The 17,263-nt window shown below is 40.5% G+C and overlaps 1 protein-coding gene across 1 annotated transcript in view; it reads right to left on the bottom strand.

Annotated features, from left to right (window-relative positions):
- Positions 1 to 17,263, bottom strand: part of ADAMTSL1 (ADAMTS like 1) — a 468,435-nt gene that overhangs the window by 50,622 nt on the left and 400,550 nt on the right. The window contains 3 exon segments of the mRNA XM_072860932.1: positions 263 to 416; positions 2,933 to 3,112; positions 9,583 to 9,793. Of these exon segments, the coding sequence (XP_072717033.1) occupies positions 263 to 416; positions 2,933 to 3,112; positions 9,583 to 9,793 (545 nt within the window).

The raw sequence follows: 17,263 nt of genomic DNA, 5'->3' as shown, positions 1-17,263 counted from the left end.
GAAACTGGTAGCTCCCTTCCAGGACATTGGCTTACACTCAGCTCCAACCGTAAAATTTACAGCTCTCATCCACTGTCTTGCCTTATTGCTAAACAAAGTGTACTTGTTCGCAGCAGAAAAACTCATCAGCAGCAGCCACTCTGCAAGACCGAGTAACACTAGCACAAGAGAAGGTTATGGAGCAGGTGACAGCATGGATTTCTCAGTGATGGACATCCAAGCCCCCTTTCCTCAGACACTCCCAAGCATCTTTTCCACTTACTTGCACAGGTGCCCAGTGCACAGGGCCTGATCAAGGATGAGAATGGCAAAGGTGGGCACAGTGAGGAATTGATGATGACAGAACCCCCGGTTTTCAGCATCTTTCTGCAAATAGCATTTCGACTCTGGGTGCCCTCTCCACAGCTCACTGAACACTAGGAACAGAATGCGAAACATTAGGAGCAAGGTGTATTAGAAACAAAAAGGTGCTCCTTGTCACACACCCCCCCTCACCTCCCATATCCACATTGCATACTCATACCATGATAAGATCAGTTACAGCTTTCAAAATATCGCAGTGGAACAAAGCAAAGCAACACCTGGCCATTCAGTTACGAACAGTGCAAGCACAGTAGGAAGATTAAATATCAGATATTTTCTGTCCTTTGAGGCTTTGAATCTTCCCACACTCCCTTTAGCACTTTTTTCTCTCAGATGGTGTCCCTTTTTTTAATGGTACTCTGTTACAGTACAAAGCTTGTCTTTGCACTTTGTTCCTATATGTCTGTGTCTGCTGGCTGGAGAAACTCCTGCTCATAGCCAAGAGCAGACCACATTGAGTTGCACTTCACAGATACATCCTGTTCTGCTAAAATCTGGCCTAAACTTACTCTTTGAGCTTTACTGTTGCAGATCTCTTAGAAATAATAAATGGATGAGTGTTTCAGATACCAATGAGTTACCTCAGCCTGGTAGTTACCACACATGGCTTACACAAAAGAGTATAAACCCCCTAATAGCAGACTGTGGTGCTCGATGCACTGGTGGGCATTGTTCAATGGAATTCAGCATGCCTATTTTACTTCATATTTATGTACATGGCATCACAGAAAGTGAGAATACAGGCAGTGCCATTGCACTGGGACCCAGGCAGCAGTCTGTAAAGGTGCTGGGAAGTGGGTTGAGCGCTGTAAAGTTGGTAGCACAAAGATACACAGGGAATTCTGTCACATGTAGGTGCACAAATGTGGTAATGGGAATTGGAGATGAAGTGAGGAGGAGAAAACTCACTAAGGGTAAGAAAAACAAAGCCTTCAAGTGAAATGGGGAGGAGAGATTGAAATCAGATTTGATTTTAATAAGTGCTAATACACAGAAGTGTGAGTTGTATGGATGTCAACATAAATGACGCAGCAACTTCTTGTGAAGGAGGACAGGCTGGGAATAGAATTACCATCTTCACTGCCAGAATTCAGTGGCAGCAGACTTCATGACAACATCCGCTTATTTGAGTAAAATGTCAAGATAGATCAACATAGGAAGGATGCAGGTGGGACAGCTCTGTGAGGTGACTGGTGCTTCTTTCACAGTTAAGGCAATTTCCACCTCCTTCCATGAAAAAGAACTGGGAGAGTGGTGGCAGAGACTGCAAGATTGGGAATGATTTTCATGCTTACTGCCATTAAAAGGTCAAATTACTTTTTCAGTTATACTGTCATAAATATAAAGGGGATTTTTCTTAAGCCATATGGGGCCAGAAAAGGAGCCTGGAGAGTTGCAAAACACTTCAGGAGAGTGAGTTTGTTTTGCAATCCCTAAACTGAAGGAAGGAAGTAGCTAGCTAACATTGCAAAAGCAGTGTCCTAGAATGAAAGAGCTTTGGTGTTGTGCTGGTTTTGGCCAGGATAGAGTTAATTTTCTTTATAGTAGCTGGTATGGAGCTATGTTTTCGATTTGTGCTGGAAAAAGTGTTGCTTGTACAGGGATGCTTTAGTTGTTGCTAAGTAGTGCTTATACTAAATCAAGGACTTTTCAGCTTCCCATGCTCTGCCAGGTGCACAAGAAGTTGGGAGGGGGCACAGCCAGGACAGCTGACCCAAAGTGGCCAAAGGGCTATTCCATACCATGTGACATCATGCTCAGTATATAAAGCTGGGGAAGAAGAAAGAAGGGGGGGACGTTCGGAGTGATGGCGTTTGTCTTCCCAGTAACCGTTACATGTGATGGAGCCCTGCTTTCCTGGAGATGGCTGAACACCTGCCTGCCCATGGGAAGGAGTGAAGGAATTCCTTGCTTTGCTTTGCTTGTGTGCATGGCTTTTGCTTTACCTTTTAAGCTGTCTTTATCTCCACCCACGAGTTTTCTCACTTTTACTCTCCTGATTCTCTCCCCCATCCCACCAGGGGGGAGTGAGTGAGCAGCTGTGTGGGGCTTAGTTGCCAGCTGGGGTTAAACTGTGACAGGTGTCTGTAATGATGTGACTACAGCAGACTGCAGGAATCCCTCCCTTCTCTTCTCTGCATCTTAGGGAAAGGTTGGAGTGGCCCCAAGAGGAAAAGACAATTGACATCAGAAGAGCCAGGCTTTGGGAATAAAAAGCATTTAGCCTGGGGGAGTAAAGATTACTCTTTGTTGATGCCTTGGATGAACATAAGCATAGGCATGGACAGAGGCAGGGATTTATTGTCTTGAAGATGGCTTGTGTTTATGCCAGAAGGGAGGTCTTAACGGTTTGGCTGGATGGCTAAACCACATCTGTGGAGGCAATCTCCAAAGAGGAACATTGAGCTAGTGATCACATCCCCTACCAGGATGATAAGGACAGATTACAGGACAAAACTGGGCATAACACGCTTTGTGCAGTCTGAGCTCATTTGGCTCCTTTAACCCAAGGGACCAAGGAACTTCATTGCCAAGAACAGCACAATACTCATGTATACAAAGAACATACCTGTGTCCAGTCAGACAGAAGCCACTCATTGGGACAATCCTCATTTTTGCAGCCTCGTTGGGTAACTGGCCTTGGCATGGAGCAGAAGGTTTCTGGCAGCTCTAACAAGCTTCCATCTGCCAGGTGCTGCTTACAAAGTATATCTCGATTCTGGACACCACCGCCACATGTCTGTGAACACTGTGGGAGATGAGAGTCAGCCACCTTACATCACACTTGCACCATGGCAACTTGCAGCAAAAATTACTTGTGTATTTGGGTAGAAATCAATGCTCAGTTTTGGCCAAATAGAAAATATATTAAAAAATTCAGAACATCAAAGCAGACTTCTTTTAAAATGTCAAAACTATTTTGGAAAGTGGAAGCAGCTTATTTTGATAATATTTAGAAAAACTGCTTCAGTATTTCTGAAATGAAAAACACAGAAACAATGGGTCAGAATTGCAGTATGGAGGTGGAAAAGTTGTCCTTTCCTGTAACCACCAACTGGAAAATGAAACACTTGCACATGATGTGGAGGATCTACATCCTTATGTCTCTGCCTGAGCTCTGACTGTTCTACTAACAGTGCCAGAGAGAGTGGAAAAGTCTTCTCCAGCAGTAGATGATTCAAGACCTTAATTTCCAGGATTTGATTACACATATTAGATAACAGTAGCTATGAACTAAATAGTTAGCTTGAACTAAATATTCAAATTTAGCATTAAAAAAAGGTTTGTATTAGCAAGAAAAACAACTGGAAATTTGAGAGTGTAATAAATAAAATTTTTCCCAGTTTATCACTTTGCTTTTTCTTCCTTTTGTAATTTTCTCATTTCTTGTTTCTGATCTGTATGAGGTCTATTGCTAGTACAGCTCAAAACTTAACTGTCCAGCCTAGAATTCCTGTCCTTGAAGACTTCTTGCATTACGGCATTTCTCTGACTTTTAATTCATGCAAAAGCTGTATATCAGCTGCGATCTGCTGTTAGTCTCAGTAATTGGTTTATAAGGTTAACATAATAAACCATTAAATATCCATGCAGCCCTTTTATATTTATGGCTGTCATGACAGCACTGTGTACTCTTTCCAAAAGGTAAGGAGGAAGGTTTATTTGAATCAAAGTAAATTGGGATGATTAATATCCAGAGAACCCACCTCCCCTCTCTCTTTAATGTAAATATCCCTCTCTGTACCCTTTTTCAGCCCAAGCAGGGCAGGAAATTTTGAACAAGCAGATTTAATAGCTTTCCTGAATCTTTTCTGTAAACTTGGTTGCTCAGCCCTTTTTTCTGAGGATCTTTTTCCTGAGGCTGGTAACAGGCTCCAGTTCTGCTCAGTCCAGTCAGCTCAACCCCTTTTCTCCCTTCTTGTAGCAAAGAAAGGGGAGCTTGCACTACTCTGACATGACCAGAAGTTGCTTATACCTTGCAACATGAAAATTATGCCTGAGAAGCAGAAAACTATATGAAGAAGTATTAAAACTTATACTCAAACAGTTAAAAAGGCACTGGTTTAGAAAATCTTGCAGTTGTGAAAGGTCCTTCTCTCTTAGAGAGCGCTGCATAAACTTTAATGCTAGCCTGATTATTTAGGATATGCATTTTCCTTGAAAGACAGAAAGGAAGTGCAGAAAGACATATTTATAGTCAGTTTGGTTTGCTCTATAATGAGTAAAAATAGCTTTTGTCCTACTTACTTAGAATGCTACAAAGCTCAAAGGCTTCCAAAAATTAAACAAGTAAAACAATACTTTAGTTTTCAACAAAAGAAAACATTTATCAACCTTTCATTTTAGGACAATTCATTCCTGAGGAGAGAGTAAATCAAGAAAAATATGATTAAAAGTATTATTTCAAGATTGCCTAAGGACTGTCATCGTATACCAGCGCCAAAATGGGTTAGGCACTGTATGAATACAACAAAAGCGTGTTCCTTCTGTCAATCAATCAAATCCCAGGAAGTCTCCCTGCCTTTCCATCACTACCAGATAAAAGAGTAAGACAAAACAGATTTTTTCTTGCTTTTTGCCCTTCAGTCACTTACATAGCTTTGTTCCATGAAGAATAACTTGCTACTCAACACTAAACTCTATTGCTAAGTGCCAGAGAGAGCCAAACACAGTAATGGGATTTCTCCTTGTCCATAGGAATGCTCTTCTAGGACAGTCCTGGATTACTGCACTGGAGCCGTGCCTGTACCTGTATTTCACCTCTGGAGCCTTCACTACTGTGGGGTCTTTGCTGATTTTTCTCTAGTGGAAGCTTCCAGCCCTCACATTTTTCCAGGAAAGGGGGTAATCAATGACAGCAACATCTGCTTGTATTTAAAGGCAATATGAAACAGTAGTTTTTAGAGGATCCTCCTTCAGACATATCCCATCTGAATAACATGTTAGCTCTCTGCTGTTCAGAAAGATCTCACAGCACTGTTACAACAGAGAAAGGTGCTTGTATTACAGGGTGGTTTCACCTCGCCCACCCATGTAGGTAAAGCGTGGCTAGTTGAACTACGTCTCCTGTATTGCTGCTCCTCGCAGCTTCTGAGCAGAGCCAAGCCTGATATCTCCTGACATTCCTTTACAGCAGATCTGGGACTTCGCGAGGGTACCAACATCCAGAGTGGCATCTCCCCACATTGCTGCCTGATTATGCCTAGTTCAGTAATTAGCTTAAGCAAACGTGAGGCAAGGCTGACACCAAAGAAGACAACCTATACACTCAATTCTGCCAGCCAGTCATTCCTGGGTTTGTGCTGCCTTTTCCCATATGCTGGCATAAGCATTCGTGTGGCTGCATAGTGAACTAGAGTGGAAAATTAATCTAGGCTAAAGCTAATTATATTTCTGGTTAGCTTTAATCAGGACCATTGCACGATTGCCCAGCACTTCTGGAGATATAAGGGAGTGGGTGCTATAAGGGCAAGAAAGAGATCCTTGCAGCACCTATTTCCTCCTTTGGTAGAAGTGCTGGCATATGTCATCCTAAACTGCTGGTGGAACTGTGGCCTTGGCCTCTCTCACAGCAGTCATTGCTCTGGTATCTGTTCTGCTCCTACAACAATCTGTAAACAATAATTAACACAAAGAATTGATGGTCACTGTTGAAAACAGAGAGGGAAAGTGGGCTGTCCCTCTGCCTCAGCACATGCCTGTGTGTATCTATGCACATGCATACAATGCACAGGATTCAGGCAAAACCACCATTTCCATTGTTTGGGAGGCAGGGAAACTGGTCTCCTATCAAGCTTGTGGAAAAAAAGCAGTTATTAATGAAAAATAAAGGGCTAGGCAACTGCCACTCAGCATCATAACTGTTACCGGTTCGGCACAGTAGATGAATTTTTGAAAGGATATAATTTTATGATCAGTTGTGCTTACAGGGACAGTTGAGGAAGGGCTTGTCCTACCCCTCAGCTCCCAGGTGGTATAATTTTGCACTGCCCTCTGCTCAAGGTGGTGGGACTACAGCAGTACATGTTTCAGCCTTACTCTCAAAAATGAATTCTCTGCTATGACTCTACAGTAAGATAAAGCATCTGCAAAGGGAGTAAATATTTTTCTCTCAGCAGGTCTTTCAGTTGCTTTCTAAGGCCTGAAACTTGAAGATTTAGAAAGGACTTTTTACAATATAGAGAAAAAATAGCTAGGAAAATATCTGAAAGTGTTGCCAGTTTTCCCATTCTGACTCTGTTGTCAAGGCATTGTTCTAATAATCTTTGGAGCAAGGATAGCACCAAGCAACTAAAAAAGAATGCTGGGACTGAGACTATGGTGCTTATTCAGTAATAAAACAAAGGAGGATGAAGATTTACTAATGGATGTCTCCCATTTGAGGTCTGCAGAGTAGATATTTATAGGGCCTTGTAAAAATGAAAGCTCATATCCACTTTTCTTCAGAAGCACACTACTGAAAACAAGATAAACATCCTAATGGATTTAGCTAAGAAACAGAACTATTTAAAAATAAATAGTCCTGAATCTGTAAAGAGATATTTAAAAAATCACTTGGAATGTTACCACACTGATAATTATTGTGTGTTTATCTGCCAGGAACACTGGGGCTTCTAATGGCATTTAATTCAGACAATCCTTCCTTAATGAGCATAAAAGGCCTTAGAAAAGAAAACATTGCTCATTAAAGTTTAAATCTTTTGCTTGTTTGTTTGCTTGAAACTATCGTGAGAGAGTGCTCTGAAAAGCATGACGAACTCCACAGATGAGACCAAAAAAATGGCGTCAAACCAGGCTGTGTGGAGAACAGATGTTACCCTCTAGTGTCAGTGAAGCTTTAAAGGACCCTCCTTAGGGAGAGGAAGGCACGTCCCCACAGGGCCCTCTGTCTTCCCATATGTGGGGAACCATCTCAGGGATTTGGGGAGAGGAGAGGTGTTGTAGGTCCCTTAATGCAAGGAAAGAAATCCTCCTGCAGTATTTCTTCTGCTGGAGGGCTCCATGGCAGCTCTGCTGCATGGCTGGAGCTCACGCCCAGGAGAAGTCTCAGCCACTCACATCCTGTCCAAATGTTCTTTTTCCTCACACATCCCAGGAGCCAACAGCTGTAATAATCCCTAAGTACCACGCACTGGCCTGATGGTGCAGGTTTTCACAGGGAGGTCATCGATGGGAAACCTGTGTGAGACTGAACTGTGAGGCCTGGCTTTCCTGCAGGGTGGAAATAACTGTACGGAGGTTGGTGGTGCAAAGAAGGAAGACAGATGTCTTTAAAAAATGAGAGAATAGGAATTCATTTTGACGGATTAGGCTTTTTTTTCTTGCACTATACTCAACTAAACAGAGGCAGAAGACTGTAGGTAGAGAAGTACATTTTTTGGCCTTGTTTTCTCCTGGTGAAAGGTAAGCATAGGAAATACTAAGTGCCCATGTAGTGAGGAGCTACGTACACAACTGGCCAGCCTGCAAAGCCTGTGGAAGGAAGCACAGAAGAGCTATAACGTGACCTCCCTTAAGCTGCAGCAATAAATTGCAGCACACATTTTCTGTCTCCACCCAGCCCAGAGAAGACAGCAGCTAACACAAAAGGTGTGAACTGAGCAGTTTGATTTAATTCCTGATTAATATGCTTGTTAAAGCCTTTGTATTTAATTAATAATTCCCTCCTCCTTAAGATCTGCTACACTTTTTAAAAAGACAGCATATTTGAGAGCCCCTGAGCAAATGCAAAAATGGCTAAAACATTAGACAGGCAGAAATATGTATGTTTACACTGTTGAGGAAGATGTTCAAATCTTGGAAAAAAACTGCTTGGAAATTGCTCTAGCGGAAACTATTTTGGTACCATTCTAGGGTGGCCTATAGCTAATGGTCATTGTTAGCAGAAAGTCAATTTTTCAGCATGCTGTATGGTATGTCTCTTCTGACTGTTCAAATGAACTTACAGAAAATTGCTTTCTGTAAGGACTGTGGCCAATTATAGGATTTTAATGAGCACAGGCACTCCTTCTAGCATATCCTAACTTTGAAATGCTTGACTTTATTACATTATGTGCTAGTAGAATACTATTTGCTGTTTACAAATATAGCATTTGTGTATGACTATAGCCTAGAAATATTCAAAAGTACAACTAAGCAAATACGTGTATGTGAATATCAGTAGACAAATTAAAACATGAAATGTCACGGAATTGTTTTAAACATAGGACTAATACCATAGGCTAGTTACCTAGCTTTGACAGAACATCAAGCTGGCATAAATTTTTGTTACTGGGATGGCTGCCCAAACCTAAAGCTCTCCCATGAAGTACAGCTTCACAGACTTACCAACTTCATTAGGTGAGTACATTAACATCTCCCTGGCTGTTAAGTAAAGAGCAGATTTTATAGATGGAGACTGGGTAGGCATAAGTAAGCACTGTGCCAAGTGCTCATAGTTTTCCACTAGGATGGAATGAATCCTTGCACCCAGCAGAATTGAAGAGGCCTTAAACAGGCCTTTTGCTTGCACCTCCACCACAGAGCAAACTTTTCCTTTACTCTTGGCAACAGGGCAGGATCCTTTCTTCCTGTGCAGTATTATATTCAGCAGAAGCATCTTTAAGTCTTTTGAAATACACAAGTGTTTTCATTTGCAACCAGATGGCAGCAAATAAATTCATTTCAGGTTGCTTTCCAAAGATGGAAAGCCTTGTACAGATCCATTGTGTAGACAGCAATTTTCATCGTTAGTATAATAAGGCATCCATCTCCCAAAGGGAAGTGCCTAACACTCACTTGTGACTCTGAAGGATGAGGAGTGTTTCTTGTCCTAAACTAAATTATTATTTGAGAATATACGGAATACCCAATGCTCTTTAAAGATTCTCTCCTCCTTGATCCTTATAGCTTTGTATTCCTAGAAACCTTGGCATTGCTAACCCAAATCCACTCACTGCAGCTGACCGTCATATTCCAGATATTTTTGTCTGGAGTCCATAGCCAGCTGTTAAGAGTTTCCAGTGACTTTGCATGACAAGTAGCTATAGTCATTATTTACCTCTGAAAACATTGATGCATTTTTTTAAAGAGCAAAAAGGCACATTTTTTCAGTTTTTTAATGGCTCTTCAGAATGATTAATGAATCCTCTTGATGGGCTAAAGCAAAATGATGCATTGATAATGCATGTAATGACTACTTTTAACAGTCATAAAATGATATTATGCATACATTCTTACCTCTTGCCATTCTGTAGGATACCAGGAGGGTGGGCAGTCAAAGCGATTACAGGCTTGCACGAGGGATGGCTTAGGTTTATAACACAATTCATCTGCCAAAATCACGGTCTCATTAGTCTCTCTTGATAGTAGATGAGAACAGAAGACATCTCGTGTCTGCAGTCCAACCCCACAGGTAAGACTGCAGGTGCTCCATTTCCCAATCTCCCATCTGTAAAGGGGTCAGGAGAGAAAACTTTAAGCACAGAATAAAGTCACCTGAATTTTTCTTTTTATGACAGATGGAGTGAAGAAGCAGTGAATGAAAGGGGATTCTCCTTCTCTGATCACTGTCATCCTTCTTGTAGCTGCAGGATGAGGTTAAGAAGAATATTTACTGTTCCTCTGCATTTTCAGTTCTTGTCAAAAGCTCTGGAACTTCAAGTCTTTGGGACTCCTGCAATATCATAGGAACAGTTTTGTGTCCTAAATTAAAAGTTTTTGGTGTGCAGGAGCCTGGCCAATGTATTTCAAGACTGAATGGATTTAATTAGCTCGTGTTTTTTCTGTCTTTAACAAAAAAAAAAGAAGATATTAACGAAGTCCATCAAAGGAATGTATCAGTGAATTGCTGAGCAGGAGTTTTTTCCAGAAGATCCAGTTGTGGTGTTCCTGACTGGCTTTTCCTTCTTGTGGAGGTAGGGAGTGCTAAGGCCTTGAGAGATGCAACGGGAGACCAGGGAGATCTTCTTCAACCCCTGGGTGAACAGCTGTCACTAAGCCAGCCCTTCTTTGCACTAGCTATGCAAATCCTGCATCAACAGGATTGTTGGTGACTGAATTTCAGTGTTCATCACATTAAAACCAGATTTCTGCTGTGGGAGCTGTACTGAATACAACCCCTAATTCTGTCAGCCATACACAGAAAATTGCTTAAAACAGTAGGTCTTCCACTCTTGTACTCTACTAGAAGGCACTTCAGAGATATGTAGAAATGTGTACACAAAAAAGTCCTATATTCAGAATAAGAATATAAGAAAACAGTCTTCCCATCAACTTTACACAAAACACTACACTGACCTGGACATACTCCCACGTCCAAAATGAAAGTATGAGAGCCAGATACTGCCACTTTTTCTAATCCTGAAGAATAGCTTCCTTTCCTGCATGACGTTATTGAAACTGATTGCTGGGGGAGTAAATTAAACTTTTAGAACAAGTAAGGCTCAGAGAACCTACCCTTGAAGAAATCAAAGCCAGGCAGAAACGAAAGAGACTGATTATGAAAAAAGACACCCTCAGGCTCCAAGCAGGATGGAGGCAGACAATGAAGGAAAGTTATGAAATATGTCAGCAGCATGAAGCAGAATTTGTGGAACAAGCAGAGGAAAAACACTCTGACAGTCTGAGATCAGCAGTCAATGGAAACTGCTCAGCATGTTTAAAATGCATCATGTTAGTAAACACATTATGGAAATAATCATTCAAGACTGTGCCATCCTACAGTCACAGAACAATTCTAACTTCTCTATTTATTTTATAAAGATGTTTTGAGCATTTTTTTCCTCACTGTCAGTAACACCCATAACAAATTGAAACAGCTAGTAGGCAAGAAATATTTTTTCCTCCCTAGATGAGAATGCTGATGGACCAAAAAACCACATTGCTCCCCTTCTGTGCTCCATCTGCTGATGACATTCTCTGATTTTATAACAGGGCAAGGTATGTCCTGAGCATCACCATAAGCACTGATGAGAGTAGTTCGCTTTTAGACAACAGCCTTGGTTCTGCTAGTAGCAATGACAAAAATGTGTTTAACCCTTTCTAACAATAAACACATCTTGCATACTGAGTAAGAAGTTGCCATGGTCACTTTCCAGGCTGTAATACACTGAAGGCCACCAAAGCCCGATACATATACTGGGAGCTATTTAGCAGTGGAAGAGGAGTGACATCTGGCAGCCAGTTAAGCTAATCTGGAGTATGTTCTCCATACGAATGATCTTGGGGGAGAGGTCTTTCCAGACTTTCCCATAAAATTGTAAGTCAGAATTAATGTGGATATCAGCTACCCTTCAGTTTTGGCACAACCTAAAATAAGATATTTGAGTAGGTGCTGAAAAGAAGGCATTTTCTTATTTCAGAATCTAGTTTGATACATGGTTAGTTGCCAGAGTTTCTTTTATTCAAGTGATGGTAATAGCTGTTACCTCCAGCAACTCGTTGTTTGTTATTGGTATAAGTGCACAATGTTTCTGTTGGCAGTTTTCATCTCAGTGGCTAGGAGGCCACATAAACTCTTTGGAGATCTTGGCTTCTGCAGAAGAGGGTGTCTGTTTCTTCTTCCAGAAAGAAATGCTGTGTTTCAGTAAAGAGAAAGGATTTGTTTTTCCAGTGTTTGAAATTTCTGTTGCAGGTTGCATCTGTTGCCCTACCCATAACATTGGTTTGTTCACAATTCTTTCCAGCTGCTTTAAACAGGAGATTCCTTAGAGGTGCTCAGGAAATATGAGGTCAAATTCTCTCTTACCCTTGTACTTTCATAGTCCCCAGTGACTTCTGTGGGCTTTCACAGATATAAAGTAAAGAATGTAGAGTAGAGCAGAGACGTGCAAAGTGGAGTAGGGATGTGCAAGTAACCAAAACCATAAATGATATGTATGATTGGAAGAATTTCGAAGTCCTAAAAAACATGGAGAAGATCAGTGATGACCTTATAGAATAGAATCACAGGGCTGTAAAATTATTTTATAATAGCCTAAAGGTGCTTGCAACACTTTGAACTAACATTATCCTATTAAATTTATAATTTAGTTTTTAAACTACTTGTACTGTTGGAGATAATAATCCCCCCCCCTTTTTTTTTTTAAATACTGCTTTTCTGCAGTAACACAGTTTTACCCTTACTGTAGAGTGTTATGTGATGCTTACTGAAATAATTCCTATCTTATTTTTTACGGTCCTTATCTGTGCATTCCTCTGTCTCTTTTTTCTTTTGGGTGCTTTGGCCATACTGAACTGACTCTTCCAATGCATATGGCATACAAAAAAGATTAATGCCATCATGTGGTGCATGCATCTCACAATACCAGAATTAAATTTCAAGTAGGAAATAATCCTATACTTAGAAAAATGAATACGGTAGTTACAGGATCAAGCTAAGGGAACCTTAGCAAGTGGAACTGACATCTTGGTGAGCTGACCATGGTCATTGTTAAGGTGCAGACTTTAGGAAAAATCTGCATACTTGCTAGTTTATAGCCCAGCTGAAAAGTCATCAGTTGAGCCTGGGGAAGAGATTGCATGGTTTTGGTCATAAACATTCTTTTTATCCCTCCTTCTTTCTCCTCCACTAGTGCCGAAAGCTATACTAATGTGTAGCAACAGAGAAACAATGTCTTTTTAGCCTTTTTTACAGGAACACTTTGGCACATCTGTGCCCCTAAACCCCCGGCTTGTCCTAACTCTAGGTCTATCAGTTCATCAGTTGTCTGTCTCCATCTCCTAAATACCTAAGTAGTGGTTATGTATTTAAGCACAAACTAGACTTTTAAAATATTTCAAATACTACTTCATAAAAAACAGAATTCAAAAGGTTTTCATCCTCTGCAGAGGCTAACATGCATACAATACGTTGAATATTTGAACTGATTGAAGGAAAACTGTATTAATACAAAACTACAGAGACATTTAGAGGTGGCTAACAGGGAGGAATGTAACAGTAAAAAGGCAATTCATAGGGCTGGATGTGTTGAAATGGATACGTGTATATTAGTGATACATATATTGGAATATACATATATGCACGTTTTCCAAATGAACATAAATGAAAACAAGTTTCCACAGGAAATGTATAGGGAGCAGAGGATGGTCCCAAAATACAGCTTATATCATCACAAACTCGAAATATGAAACTGATCACAGAAATCTTTCACTTTCTAAATGAACAATCTCTTGCTTCCAGCAGACTCTTGTGATGCCTTAGTAGTTTTTTTTAGAGTTGGTGAAGTATATGGAGACATAAAATGCACGTGAAGATAAGCAAACTAAGTAGTGAACCTGATCTGACTGCTCAAGGCAATGGTTTTCCTTTAGGTTTCCTTATACACAATGCTAAGGGTGTGGTCTAAAAACTGGACGTAAGTTCATAAAAAGCCCAACCAAGCAGAGCACTACATTTCTTGCACTTCCAGGAACTATAAATTAACACAGTGAACTAGTAATGGATAGATTTTGTGAACAGAAAAACACCCGTTAGGAAATCTAACAGTCAGTTCATATTATGAATCAGACTAATAATCTGTAATATACTATTAATTTTATGTATTAAAATTCTAATTTCTAAAGGGCTAATGAGAAACTATAATTTTCTGGAACATTCTCATTAAATAAATTAGGCTTGACTAAGCAGTGCTTATGCATGTGCTTAACTTAAGGTAAATGAGCAGTTTCCACAACTAATCATGATCAGTTTTAAAATGTGAATATTTACAGCTCCCTTGAATAAAAAAGAACAATTCTGAAGCTCCAGTTGCCAAAAAAGGCCCAATAATCTGCAAATCTTGATTTCAATCACAGCACAATTATTCTGTATCATTAATGTAAGTCTAAAAATGTTAGAGATTATCTCAAAAAACAGCTTAACCATGCTATTTCTAATAAGGGAAATTATCTTGACATAGTTAACAAAAATCTTGCCTGTGAACCCTAAATAAAACTTTATTGTGTTATACTTTAGTGAGTTTCAAGTTTTGTGAGGGCCCATATATTCAACTAGAATATAGCCTGGACATTTGTGATCAACTTCAAGTTGTTTAAAAGGAAAAGAAAAAAGCTTCTAACACATAACATGAGCCTGAACTTCTGAATAGTTCTATACATTTAATTTTAATTAGAAATGAACTTTCCTTCTTTCTTGTGACAGAAAAAAACCCATCAATGTGGTATTGTGCCCAAGCAGTTCAGGTGAAGAACTGAAGGATCAAGTGAGCAGGATGTTGTTCCTGGCTCTTCACTGAACTCCAGAGGTGACTGAGACCACAACTGCTGAAACATGGGCTAGCCCATGAGTATGTGAACATACCCTTTGAATCCAATGGGAAGACTCAAGTGCTGGGCTGGATCATACTCTTCTTCCATGTGTGTCTCGACTTCACGTTTGCAGAATTGTAACAATACCTTTCTTTCTGTTGAGCTTCGTCCTTGTGGTCTCCTTAGGTTGTGGTCCTACAGCAGGGATGATCTCTTACTCTGTCTTTATCTACTGCCTAGCACAATGAGACTCTCAGCTTGACAGAAGCCTCTATGCATTAGCGTGTTACGAATAACAACAGGGACAACAATGCACTGTTGCCTCAGTTTTGAAATGTCTCTCTCATTGCTACAAGAACTGGAGCCCACATAATAATTCTGCTAGCTAGGTAGACCAGAAAGTGGCACCAGCTAGTAAGCAGCTACTCATGGTAGGAGAAGCTGCTAGAATTACAGTTGTTGCCCCAGTGGAGCCATGAGCCTTCAGAACAAAGCACTCTCACACCCCTCTAGTCAGTCTGGGAAAAAGTAAATGATGTAGGTAGAACTTGAAAAATGTATAGTCTTGAGCCAAAGCACTATGGAGCCAGCAGCTTTGGATCAGTCCCTATATGCACAGTATATATGGTAAAAAACAAAGCATTCTAAGCTGTTAGGTGTTATAAGTAAAGAATATTTTCTAGAGATATATGATTTCATCCTGACAGAATCACTTCAAGTACTGCCAAGAAAATTGAACACTGCACAGGAAAAGTAAACACCCTTTTACACAAAGACCTCCCAAACTAGTTCTAAAAAAATGAAATTATTGTCATTTTTATGTGGTTAAACCATATGAAAGTGATACAAAAGAACTCTTCTTATTTCTAAAATAAACATTCATCAGTGTGGAGAGAGGTTTGCCTGGAAGAGTCTTACTTAACGTCTGACACCTGCCTGCATAGAGACATTCCTCAGTGCACAAGGGCTGGGTGGCAGCTGTGTATATGTGCATACAACAGACTAAGTAAATCACTTACTATGTCAATATTGGCTTCCCCTTGCCCTCTGTCAACCTGTGCATCCTCCATTGGACTCTGCAGACTGAGAAGTCTACTCGGAGCCCATACATCTCCTCCCTTCTTTTTCTGTTATCTATCTGGAGCTGTGCTTGTGGCAAACCTTCCTGTTTCATAGGTGTGAAAGGCTTTCTTGAGGTTCCTTTAGAAGATTTATCTTGGGTTGAGTCAGTATCCTCAGTGTCAGGTCTTAAATACCATCCAGAATGTGATCTTAAATTTTGGACAGCAGAGAGTTACTGTCAATAATGTTTGGACAGCATACTTTCCTGCAGTGAAGCTACAGGATTGAGATGAGGACTCCCAGGTCAGTTCCTGGCTTTAAAATCAAACTAGTCTAAAACAAAGGGGCATAAAAGGTAAGAATTTAACTACAACTAATTTTTCATTCAGCTGTTAAATCACTCACAGTAAAATCAGACTGCTCCTTTGAAATGAAGTGTGAGAGCTAAGACTTCCACCTAGGTGTTTAAACATAGATCTGAGTCTCTAGGAAGGGATCTCCCTACTGCTATGGTTCAGTTCATGTTAGAGAGAACATTACAAATACGCGTACAGTATACACACACCTCAGAAGAAAACTGAGATTTAACTAAGCTTTGAAAAAGTTAATACTCAATTAAGAAATAAAAGTGAATGGCAAAGTACTTTTAAATTAGCAGTTGCAGCAACAGAAAAATAATTCACGCTTAGCTGTTGTTCAGTGCCAGCCTGACAAAATCTGTTGTTCAGTATCACCAGCGTGACAAGGGAGCTGAACAGGCAGGGAAGGTTTCAGGGGATCATTGTGCACAAGGGAGAGTGAGGTGCTTTTCTTCAAAAAGCATCTTCCTTGCAAGTGAAGGGAATCCATTAAACAGATGCCTATGCAGCCAACACATGCCAGCAGATCAAAGTCTCAATGAGAGTGCTCTGGGAGCTGACAGAATTGGCCTGCATTCACTCTGTAGACCTATCTGTATCAATGAATATTGCAGCTCATGATAGCTGAACGTGGCGGGGAGCCAATATTTATATAACAGAGACAAATAGAGGAAAGTAGAGGAACTCAAAAGTCAGAGAAGAACAGAGGGTAAACGGAGTATGCAACAACTCTAGAAATGGCAATTTTGGTTGCTGGAGTAACCTTCTGACACGCTTCAAGCAATATATATAAGGTTCCTTACAGTAAAAAAGTCTTACTGCTGCTTGAGTTGAAGGCAGAGAACATCAGCCATTAGAGCAGGTAAGACAAGAGGGTTTGTGTTTTTCTGCCAACACTTTGAACAGTGAGAGATTGTCTAGTGGGTCTTTCAGGGGACTACTGCAGATGCAGAATGCATGAACCACAGAGAAACATGAAAAGACAACTTCAGGTAAGTGAATTGGTTTGGCAGAGAACTGGTTCGAGAGATTAGCATACACACTGGCTACTGAAAAGTACCTCACAAGAGACTTTTACTCTGTATGATAACTGCGTCATTGAGATAAATGATAGCAATGGCTGCCTTTGATATAGCTACAGAGATCAGATTAGGCTTGATAGACAAACAAATACCAGTTTTTGATAGACAACCAAGTACCAGTTTTTGTCTCAAGTTTAGATTTGGGCTCATGCTTAAAGTGGCAGCTTC

Source organism: Ciconia boyciana, chromosome 4, assembly GCF_034638445.1.
Source record: "Ciconia boyciana chromosome 4, ASM3463844v1, whole genome shotgun sequence".
In the NCBI taxonomy this organism is placed as follows: Eukaryota; Metazoa; Chordata; class Aves; order Ciconiiformes; family Ciconiidae; genus Ciconia; species Ciconia boyciana.
The sequence above is the reverse complement of the archived record's forward strand: the minus strand, read 5'-3'. Positions and strand labels throughout refer to the sequence as shown.